At 51.7% G+C, this 11,228-nt stretch overlaps 1 protein-coding gene across 2 annotated transcripts in view; it reads left to right on the top strand.

Annotated features, from left to right (window-relative positions):
- ZFR2 (zinc finger RNA binding protein 2) overlaps positions 1 to 11,228 on the top strand; it is a 39,080-nt gene that overhangs the window by 4,526 nt on the left and 23,326 nt on the right. For both annotated transcript variants that reach the window (XR_014149215.1, XM_081833359.1), the window contains exon 2: positions 10,847 to 11,060. Coding sequence is in view for 1 of the 2 variants with exons in the window: in XM_081833359.1 (XP_081689485.1) it covers positions 10,847 to 11,060 (214 nt within the window). In the remaining variant the exon portion in view is untranslated. The remainder of the gene's footprint in view (positions 1 to 10,846; positions 11,061 to 11,228) is intronic.

The following is an 11,228-nucleotide window of genomic DNA, read 5'->3' as shown; positions in this document are numbered from 1 at the left end:
GCAAGTAGACTCCCTGCTGAGCACGGAACCCAGTGCAGGGCTCTGTCTCATGACCCATGAGTTCATGATCTGAGCCGAAACCAAGAGTGGGACTCTTTTTTTTTTTTTTTTAAAGATTTTATTTATTTATTTGCGAGAGAATGAGATAGAGAGAGAGAGCATGAGAGGGGGGAGGGTCAGAGGGAGAAGCAGACTCCCTCCCAATGCGGGACTCGATCCTGGGACTCCAGGCAGTCGCTTAACCAACTGAGCCACCCAGGCACCCCCAAGAGTGGGACTCTTGACTGACTGGGCCACCCAGGTGCCCCACCAGTGGCTTCTTTTTAATTTGAATGTCTTTGGTTGAATCCAGGGTTGGTAGTTGGACATCTGTTGTACTTGTTCATAAGAACCACACATTGGCTGTCTAGTGCTGCCTCCCTCTGTCGACACAAGAGGTGCATGTGTTAGACCAGTGTAGACATGGCTGTAGAGGTTTCTCCATGTCTGAAAGCAGCAGGAGAGGGCTGGAACCACACATGACCCCTCACCAGTCCTCAAACAGTGGCCTTTCATCAGTTGGATTCACAGCAGTAGACTGGCGTGGTCATTGTAAGCCCAGTTGGAAATTCTTTCGCTTGCACTGCTTCTCTGAGGGCGCATACAGAATGCTTTCTCTTTGGCTTACCCAGCATAATATCATCAAGACAACATTTTTAAGCATCTGCCTGGCAGGCTAACCTTGTGGCCACCCTCCATGTGGGGACCATGTTCCTTTGCAGAAGGATGGAAGAGTTGCACTGCCAAGCTCAGAATCCGGCTCACCCTGGAGGCTCGGGAAATGCCTGTCACCAGCTTCGGGAATCCCTGCCTCAGCAACGTGGAGCAGCCCAGTGGCTCTGTCTTGAGGAGCCAGGCTGGCCCTGATTCAGACCTGGAGACTCTTGACTAAGGTTTAAAGAAGGTTGCAGATGGGGGTGGGGAATGAAATTCTCTGTCATCTTCTCAAGAGCCCAAGGATTTAGTGTGTTTTTGTTTGTTTGGGTTTTTTTTTAAGATTTTATTTATGTATTTGACAGAGAGAGAGCGCGAGAGAGGGAACACCAGCAGGGGGAGTGGGAGAGCGAGAAGCAGGCTTCCGGCTGAGCAGGGAGCCCAATGCGGGGCTCGATCCCAGGACTCTGGGATCACAACCTGAGCTGAAGGCAGATGCTTAACGACTGAGCCACCCAGGCGCCCCAAGAGCCCAAAGATTTAGTTTATTAAACCCCTTTCCAGTATGTTGGGATGTTTTCTGCATCTGAAATGGGCATTTCACATGGAGAAGGTACATAAGACTTTCATAATTTAAAAAATTCTGCTAAAAAACACATCAGAATTGTAGGGCACGTGGCTAGCTCATTCAGAAGAGCATGTGAGTCTTGATCTCAGTGTGGTGAGTTCAAGCCCCATGTTGAGTGTAGAGATTACTTAAACTTTAAAAAAATAAAATATTTTTATTTTTTTATTTTTTTAAAGATTTTTTATTTATTTATTTGACAGAGAGAGACATAGTGAGAGCAGGAACACAAGCAGGGGGAGTGGGAGAGGGAGAAGCAGGCTTCCCGCGGAGCAGAGAGCCCGATGTGGGACTCGATCCCAGGACCCCGGGATCCTGACCCGAGCCGAAGGCAGACGCCTAACGACTGAGCCACCCAGGCGCCCAAAAATAAAATATTTTTAAACATCAGAATTGTTAATGGGTATGAACGTATGTCATATATATATTGTGACTATAAAAACTTCGAGAACCGAAGTGCCAAATGAGATCATCACGGCGTGTTTACATGTGTGTATACACACACAGTCATGTCATCTTACAATAAAACAGGTTTGAAAATGTCCTTCCCGATGAATGTCTTTAGTGACCGTATCAGCAGTGGGTATTGGAGTTCACTGCACGCCGTCTAAACTCTGAATGTTCCTCAGCCCTGAGTCGCCACAGATGCGCCTGGAAAACTGTGCCGAGGTCAGGGTGCTGGAGCTGAGTTTTCTCTCACCAGCACTGCAGCGTAGGTGATCCTTGACGTGAGAGTTCCAGCTGCTTGGTGCTCTGCAGCAGTCTCAGTCGGGCTTAGTTTTTGCCACGTGGGGCAGTGATACTGAGTGAACTTTCTCAGCACTGTGATTACGGGAAAATCTTTTTTTCCACCTTTTTTTTTCTCAGACTCTAAATGTTTTTGGTGTTGTGTGTGTGCCTGTTCCCGCTGCATATGACCCACTGACAGTGGTGTGTATCAGCTGCCCTGCTGCAGCAGGCCCAGAACAGGTCATTACCTGCTGGAGATTCCTCAGACATACCCTTCTGAAGTGAGGGCTCCACTCAGGGCCCGTGTGTTCTTTTTTATTTTTATTTTTTTTAAGATTTTATTTATTTGACAGAACAAGCAGGGCGAGTGGCAGGCAGAGGGAGCGGGAGAAGCAGGCTTCCCGCCGAGCAGGGAGCCCAATGTGGGGCTCGATCCCAGGACCCCGGGATCATGACCCGAGCCAAAGGCAGACGTTCAACCGACTGAGCCACCCAGGCGCCCCTCCATGTGTTCTTTTATGGTTGGCCTTGTAGGAGCAAGCGAGAGCATGTCCCACAGGAGAGAGCCCTGCTCAGAACCGGACCTCCTCGGCTGAGTCCCTTCCATCTCCAGCCCTCCACGTCCCTGTCAGGTGACTGAGCAAAATGATACCAATGGGTCTTGCCAACCTTGCATTCTAAAATCTTACCTAGATGATGTACTCAAGAAAACTCTGCCTCCCCAAAACAAACATTTAGGTCAAAAACCATTAGAAGATAATTGCCTTGACCCAAAGAGGAGGATGCCAGCTGGGACTCAGGAATCCGCATTCACATAGGTGTGCTTAAATACTGCTTTTCCTGTGCTGACAAGTGCCCAGCATCCAGCTTCAGCTCTTCTCCCCCCCTGGGCAGACGGCACCAGCTGGGTCCTTGTTGTCATGGGGTCCTCACTGTTGTGGGGACAGCGGCACACCCTCCCTTTGAACAACAGGTGACTTCCAGCTATAGCAGCACAGGGCTTCGGCTGCGGGCTTAAAGGGAGTCTTCACCGAGAGCAAATTTGTGGCTTTTTATTCCTGTTCCTCATCCATCAGGGGTTGAAAATTGGCAGCTTGCACACCATGTTTGATTCTCACACCTGCCTTCTTCAGCCTGTGTGGTAGGCTTATTGCTTGCTTTATTTGAATTGGTTGCCAGCATTTAAAAATCGGGAGACTTTGGGACACCTGGCTGGCTCAGAGGAGCATGTGACTCTTGATTTGGGGGTCATGAGTTGAGCCCCATGTTGGGTGTAGATATTACTTAAGTAAAAAACGTTAAAAAAAAAAAAATAGGGATGCCTGGGTGGCTCAGTCAGTAAAGCGTCTGCCTTTGGCTTAGGTCCTGATCCCAGGGTCCTGGGATTGAGCCCCACGTCAGGCTCCCTGCTGCTCCCTCTGCTTGTGCTCTGACAAATAAATAAAATAAAATAAAAATAAAAAATGGGAGATTTTGGGGCGCCTGGGTGGCTCAGTTGGTTAAGCGACTGCCTTCGGCTCAGGTCATGATCCTGGAGTCCCGGGATCGAGTCCCGCATCGGGCTCCCTGCTCGGCGGGGAGTCTGCTTCTCCCTCTGATCCTCCTCCCTCTCATGCTCTCTGTCTCTCATTCTCTCTGTCTCAAATAAATAAATAAAACCTTTAAAAAAAAAATGGGAGATTTTGCAAAAACCCTGATTTTTAGCCTTGCTTAAAATCGGGAGATCTGGCACCCCTGGACTGCATTGTAAGCTCCTGCCTGCGCGATCTGCTGTAGCACGTGAGCTCCTGCTGAATTGTCCTGCCATCTCAAGAGGTGGGGTCCCAGGCCAGTACACCGAGGGTAAGAAAGAGTAAGTGACTTGCTCAAGGCCCCGGTGAGCAGAGCAGGACTGGAAGCCATCCCACTGGGCTGTGGCTCTCCCCCCAGTTCCTGATCTTGAAACCTCTGTGACTCCAGCTCCGTCCTTGTGCAGCACCTGTCATGCTCAGCCTCTCTTCTCTACCATCTTGCTTGAAGGGAATGTCTCACTTGTGCCTTTGGGATTTTATTCCATGGAGGAGCCTGAGTGTGGACATGGAGAGGTCCGTGTCGCTGCAAGAAGAATTGATCACATTTCCCAAGAGAAGGGGACATGCCACGTCCCACAGGGCCAAATTTGCCATTTGAGCTCAACGACTGCTTTTTGGCACCCCCTGTCCCAGCAGGGATTCTTAACCTGGGGCCTGCGAGGCCAGGGTGACTACAGGCAAAACCGCCTTTTGCAAGGAACCAGAGGGAAGGAAGTCTCAGCTTCCGCCTGATTGGAAATTGAGAGAAGGTGAGGTGACCAAAGGCCTCCCATGAAGGGGAGCCTGAGCAGGGGTGGGGTGTTCTCCCTCTGGACCTGTGGTGGGGAGCCTGGGCGGGAGAAACTGCCTCTGCTGTGCCCTTGGCCGCTTTTCCCCCCAAACACTAGGCTCAACCCCCAACCCCAAACCTGTGGTGTCCTCACCCATTTTTGCAGGTCTGAGTTTCTCAGCAGCACGTTTGACACTGGGGCAGGTCATTCTGGGGTGGGCACTGGGGGGTGGAGCAGCATCCCTGGTTACTGACCCAGCGCCGGCAGCACCCTGGTCGTGACCACCACGGATGTCCCCAGCATCACCCAGTATTCACTAGGGACAGAGTCACCCCGGGTGAGAACCCCTATGCCAGATTTCCTAGGTTTTGGCAACCGTCTGGGTCATGCCTGTGGGAGGTCTTTGCCATGAGCTGTGTTTTGGCTCACTCAGCTCCTAAAACCTCAGTGTGGCAGATGGGTTGCCAGAATGTCCCCGTCCTTCATTCCTTACATCCTCAGCCTTTCTGCCATGACCTTGCAGCTTTTCCCATCTTGAAGTAACGTCTGTTTCTGTAGCCCTGGAATCTGGGCTTCCTTGTCCTTGTCTTGCCAGCGGACTGCAGTGGAAGTGACGCCGTCATAGACTGACAGTCGGTGCCCCTCACAATTGCTAACTGAAACCTAATCCTCCAGATGATGGTATGGGGAGGCGGGGCCTCTGGGGGGGCTTAGGTCATGAGGGTGCAGTCCTCATGAATGGGATGAGTGCCCTTATGAGAGAGGCCCCATAAAGCTCCGTCCCTCTGTCCTCCACGTGAGGACACATAAGAAGATGGCGGTCCATGACCCAGTCCCTCACCAGACACGGCATCTGCCAGCACCTTGATCTTGGACTTCCAGCCTCTAGAGCCTTTGCCTGTGTCCCCTCCACCTCGGGAACGCTGCCGCGTGAAGGACCCAAGGCTGGCCCTGGAGGAGGAGATGCTACAGGGAGGGAGCCAGGGTTTCTGTCTGATAGCCAGCCGCCTTCCAGAAGTGGAGCTGCCTGCCTGCCGCTGACTTCAGATGCAATGCAGCCCAGCCTACGGAATCATGAACAAAATCAACAATTGCTGTTTTAAGCCAGGAATCCGCAAACCTTTTCAGTAAAGGGCCAGAGAGTAAATACTTGAAGCTTTGTGTGTATCTTAGTTTGGGCTGCTGGAACAAAGGACCACGGACTGGGTGGCTTGTAAACAGTAGGAAAGTATCCCCCGCAGTTCCGGAAGCTGGAGGAGATGAGGGTGCCGGTGGGGCTGGGTTCTGGTGAGAGCCCCCTGGTGGGTTGCAAGTGGCTGCCTCCCTGCTGTGTCCTTGCATGGGGGGGGGCAGCAATCTCCCCTGTGACTCAAGGGCACTCCTGAGCGCGCCAGGCTCCTGATGCCATCTAATCCTAATCCCTCCCAAAGGCCCCACCTCCTAACACTGTCACCCTGAGGTTTCAACATTGAATTCTGGGAGACACAAACTTTTGGTCCCTGACACCAGGCCATATGGCGTCTGTTTGCAGCTACCGAGCGTCCCCACTCTAGGGCAGAGGCAGCCGTAAACGATACACAAGGTGGACATGGCTGTGTGCAATCGAAGCTTTCATTTTTGACTGAAGGAGAAAGAGTGGATGTGCCCGCAGTCCAGCAGTTAGCAGGAGCCCTCCTCCACTTCCCAAGGCCGGAAGAGGCCTTGCAGTGAAGGGTGCCTGGGATTTGGGCGGGTGGGGCTGGGATGCAGCACACCAACCCGAGAGAAGGGCCTGGTATGGACATTGAAACGGGAGAAAAGCACGGGCTGACCGGGAAACGGTGCTGTGTGTGAGGGACAGAGGATGTTGGGGGGGGGAGGCTAGACAGTGGGCTCGGGGCTCTCAGATGTAAGGCAGAAGCTGGGGTTTATGCAGTAAGTAATAGGGAGTCACCAAGATACCTGCTCACAAGATTTGTTCTGTTGTAGGATGCTAAGGTGATGCTATAGGCTGAATTGTGCCCCCTCCAATTCATGTGAAGCCCTAACCCCCAATGTGACTAGAGGTAGGACCTCTAACAAAGTCGTTACAGTTACGTGAGGACACAGGTGGGTCTGAGGCAGCCATCCTGGCCCCATTCCGTGGGCTGTGCTTGGTTTGTGGCCAGTGGGGTGGGACCCAGGCTGGACAGGAAGCCGCTCGAGGATGCCAGCACAAGGAGGCATATGTAGAATGTACGTGGAGGATACCTTGGAGCATTGCTTACCAGCAGGAAATTAGAAATAATGTTTGGTGGTTTAAAGAGATACCCACAAACTCTTCAATGGGGCCTAATCTACTCTGCCCTGGAGTGTGGGTTAGATTCAGTAATTCGCTTCTAACTAATGGCATGTGGCAAAAGTTCTGCCATGTGATTGGTGTCAGAGGCTGGGTCATGACAAGTCCAGCTTCCGCACCCCAGACTCTCTGTTTTCTCTCTGGGGAAACTAGTTGCTATGTTGTAAGAATACTCAAGCAGTACTGAGACGAGCCCACACAAGAGGACCCAAGGCTTCTTGCAGACAACTAGAACCAAAGTGCCCACTGTGTGAGGGAACATCCAGGAAGCAGAGCCCGCCACCCCAGTCAAGCCTTCAGATGATGCCGCCCCAGCCAGCGTCTCGTGGGCAACCTCAGAAAGACCATGAGCCTAGAGCCCAGCCAAGCCACTCCCGTGTTCCTGACCCGCAGAGACTGAAGATCAGTATTATTGTTTGAAACCACAGCATTGGGGATAGTTTTTGACTCAGCAGTACATAACACGTAATATAAATGTCTACCAGTAGGAAGTTAGGCAAATGAATTGTGATCCATTCAAATGAGTAAATAATCAGCCTTTAAGTTTGGGGGGCCCAGGATGAAAGTACAAATGGACTGCATACCATACATCTAAATACTTTAACATCATTAACCAAACTGGCTAAAAGTTAAATACAGTATGTTTTCTCTTACCTACCTTGACAAATGTACGTTTCTAATGACCAAAAAAAAAAAGGGGGGGCTAAGGTTTTTCTGGTTGGCAAAACATCAAAGATGACTGACTTTATTATCATGCATGTCTGGGCATTCTGTTGATGGGCCAGGGTTATTTGGATGTCTTAAATAAAATAACAAATTCATAAATGATTATTTTGTAAAATGTATTTTTTGAATTTTATTTATTTATATTATTTCAGCATGAATGATGTTTGTGTAACCAAGATTTTCATGTCATCTGAGTTTTGCTACTATAATGGCCTGAAGCAGCTGTCATGGATGGGCTGACTTGTGTCCTCCCTATAATTTATATGTAGAAGTGCTAACCCCCAAGACCTCACTCACAACGTGACTGTTGTACTTGGAGATGGGATCTTTAAAAGCAGTGATTAAGTCAAAATGTGGTCACAGAGGTGGGCCCTAAGCCAGTATGACTGGCGTCCCTGTAAGAGGCGATGGGGACACACACGCATAGAGGGACGGCCCTATGAGGACAGGGAAGAAGATGGTGTCTACATGCCCAGGAGAGACGCCTTGGGAGGAACCGCCCCTACCAACTCCTTGATCTTGGTTCTGGCCCTTACAGGACTGTCTGTTGTTGAAGCTACCCTGTCGGTGGGACTTTGTAATGGCAGCCTGAGCAAACCCACACAGTCTCTTTCCTGATCAGGGTTCCATCTCAGAGCTGTAGAACACAGGAGATGGTCGGAGAGCCCGAGTCCCCATAGGGACAAGCCACAGCAAGCGCCATCCCAGGATCCTCAGAGGGACGTGAATTCTTACCTACACGGATGCCTGGGGGCACGAGGCCTTCGTTTCTGCTGGAATCCCAGTTGAGAAAGGCTGAGCTAAAAGATCCAACCTTAAAATGCAGTTACAGCTGAAGTGTGCAAAGCAGATGTATATTCATCAGAAATGCTGAGTGACTAAATGTAAAACATGAAAAAATCAACATAATTTTTCATGTGTGTCTAAAAAGTTTCTTTCTTAAAATATTAAAAAATGTTAAACATTAAGACAAAATATATGGGGGGGATGGGGAGTGACTGGTAGTGGTTATGAGGTCTCTTTTTATTGTAGTGAAATAGACACGACATAAAATGTACCATTGGACCGTCTCTAAGTGCACAGCTCAGTGTCATGAAGCACACTCACACCGTCCTGCGACCACCCCCGCCCTCTGTCTCCAGAACTTTCCATCTCCCCATATGGATCTGTCCCCATGAAGCATGGACTCCCCACCCCCTGCCCCAGCCCCGGCTCCCACCCTCTCCTCTCTGTCTCTGTGGACGGCCCTCCGCTGGGGACCTCCTGGGAGTGGGGTCCTGTGGGATGTGTCCCTCTGGGTCTGGCTCCTCTCACTGAGCATGGTGTCCTCGGGGTCCCTCCATGTCGTGTCAGGTGTCAGGGTCCCTTCCTTTCTGAGGCTGGATCATTATGTATGAGTGTTGGATTTTGCTTTCATGTTCTAGAGCAAGAGGTGGGGAGAAGGATCTCCCCAGGGCCTGAACAGGGTTCGTCACAAGAGCGGGAGGGGGCCGAGATGCTTGTGTGCTTCTCAGTAAACGAGTGTGTGTTTGTGATGGGTGAGGACTTTGCATGCGGCACCGCCCCAGAGGACTTTTGTGATGACGGAAATGTTCTCTCTCTGCGCCTTCCACTGCGAAACCTAAATTAATTAAAATGAAACTAAGTGTTGAATTCCATTCCTCAGCTCGATCTGCCTTTTGACCAAGAAAGTCTCTAAGACAGAAGAGACCCATGAATCTCACAAGTGGCTGAATTGAGAAATCTCAGTGCTCCTTCACAGCAGATAGGGTGCTTCCAATTTTCCTGGAGAGATGAAGGCATCTCGTGTTACAGGTCGGAGGTCTGGCTTCCCGTTGTGTTGTAATTTCACTGTAGAGCTGCAGATTTCGAATTGTTTGGACGGTGGCATTGCACCTAGGAGTGGCCCCTGGGGTCCAGGATGCTGCCTTCGATTGAATCTAGAAAGCCGCTGTAGATGGGAGCTGCAGGGGCTGCCCCCACCCACTCTTTCCCAAACACGTGCCCCCCGGGACGCCTGTAAGCACGTGCTCCCGCAGCAGTATTTACTGCGCACCTATGTGCCAAGGGCTGTTGCAGTGCCTGGTAAGAATTGGGACACACTGCCCTTCCTGTGCCCCTGTGGCCTCATGCTGTGGGGGAGGGGACGACCAGGGGACAGACAAGTCAGAGGATCAGGTGGTACCAGGAAGAAAACTCCAGCAGGGCGACGGGGACGGGATGCTGCTGCTGTCCTAGACGGGCTCAGAGAGGCCTTGTTGGAGGAGGTGACATTCGAGCAGCGACCTACAGGAGGGGATGGGGTGCATGGGCTTCAGGGCTGCGTTTCGGAGCCTTGAAGGGTTCCAAACAGGAGGGCGACGTGGGCAGGTTTATGCTGTGCTCTGGCTGCCAGGGGGACAGAGATGCCAGCGAGGAGGTGGGCGGGCCCCTGGCAGGGTTGAGGCCCCAGGCTCTGCTGGTCCCCAGCTCCCGCGAGGAGCGTTTGCACTCGACTCTGTGTGGTTGACCAGCCTGGACAGCGCTCCCCGTGTTGTCCCAGCTGGTCAGCAAGCCACTCAGAGGGACAGGGGCAGCTCGGCAGTCATTGCATGGCTAGCTTTGGTCCAGAACGTGTGCGAAGGTACTTTTGTCCTCAGGCCTGCCTGCCCCAAACCCCACGCGCACATCCATCCTCGTCCCCTGCAGGGTTCGCAGGACCTTCATGGGATCCATGATGGGGCTAAAAGTTTGATGATACCTTCCCAGACAAAGGGACTTTGATGAGGACCGTCTACTCGGTGACTGATATTTAGTAGCGTGAGGGGCACTTGGGTCGCAAAGATCTTGTCTGAATCGAGCACTTGACCCGTGTCATGATCCTCAGAGTTTCCGCATTCAGAAACAGGACTGACGGACAGGCAGATGGAAGAATGAGGTGGTGTAGACAGAGGCCTCAGTGCTGTGCAGAGCAAGCTGGCAATAAAACGGGTTCTCGTGACTATGAGTTTAGTTCCGTGTTAACTGATCTTCTGTATTTTAATGATTGGGGATCCATTCGTTCCTCAGTTACAAAATACCGTTCAAGTCCAGCTTTCTTTGAAGAATCTTGATGTCCAGAGAAAGCTTGCTGCCCACACAGATGAGCTGAGAAGTCGACCAATGGGCTCAGGTTCTGACTTTGCCACTTACTGTGCCTCAGTTTCCTCTCTGGTAAACGGGGACAAGGAGGGTCCCTGACTCACAGAGTTGTTAGGACCTTGTGTTATTTTGTATAAAGTGCTTAAACCCAAGCCTGCTCCTATAGAAAGGTCTTAACCGTTAATCACAGAAAGCACGGATTCACTGTAGCATCCAGAGCCGCCGACGCCTGGGGGCTGATGGAACTTAGAGCTCATCTGATGTAGCCGGCTTTTGTGTTTATCTGTGGTTCCAGCACCCAGCCTCCGATGGCTTTTCCCCTCCCCACCGCTGGAGCCAGCCTCGCCACGGGACCTGCTGCTGGAATGGGTCCCGCTTTGACCCCACCGTTTCCCGCGGCTGCCCCGCCCCCCAGGCCTGTCACCCCAGCGGGGTATGGCGGGTACCAGCTCCACTCCAGCCAGCCCCAGGAGCCTGCCCCGGCACACACCATGGCTCCCTCCTACCAGGTATCAGCCTGGCCTTTCTTTGACTAGCACCAGATAACACTGAGGGGGCATGTGCAGTGGGCGCCCCGTGAGGGCAGACAGACGGGGACACAGACTTACCTTCCGGATCTCGTCCTTGCCCCTGACAATGAGCAGGGAATGAGCTTGTGCTCATCAGGCACTTCTGGT

Source organism: Leptonychotes weddellii, chromosome 1 (assembly GCF_054177405.1).
Source record: "Leptonychotes weddellii isolate Sample4059 chromosome 1, ASM5417740v2, whole genome shotgun sequence".
NCBI classification, from domain to species: domain Eukaryota; kingdom Metazoa; phylum Chordata; class Mammalia; order Carnivora; family Phocidae; genus Leptonychotes; species Leptonychotes weddellii.
Note: the sequence above shows the minus strand (reverse complement) of the source record. Positions and strands in the feature narration are given on the sequence as shown.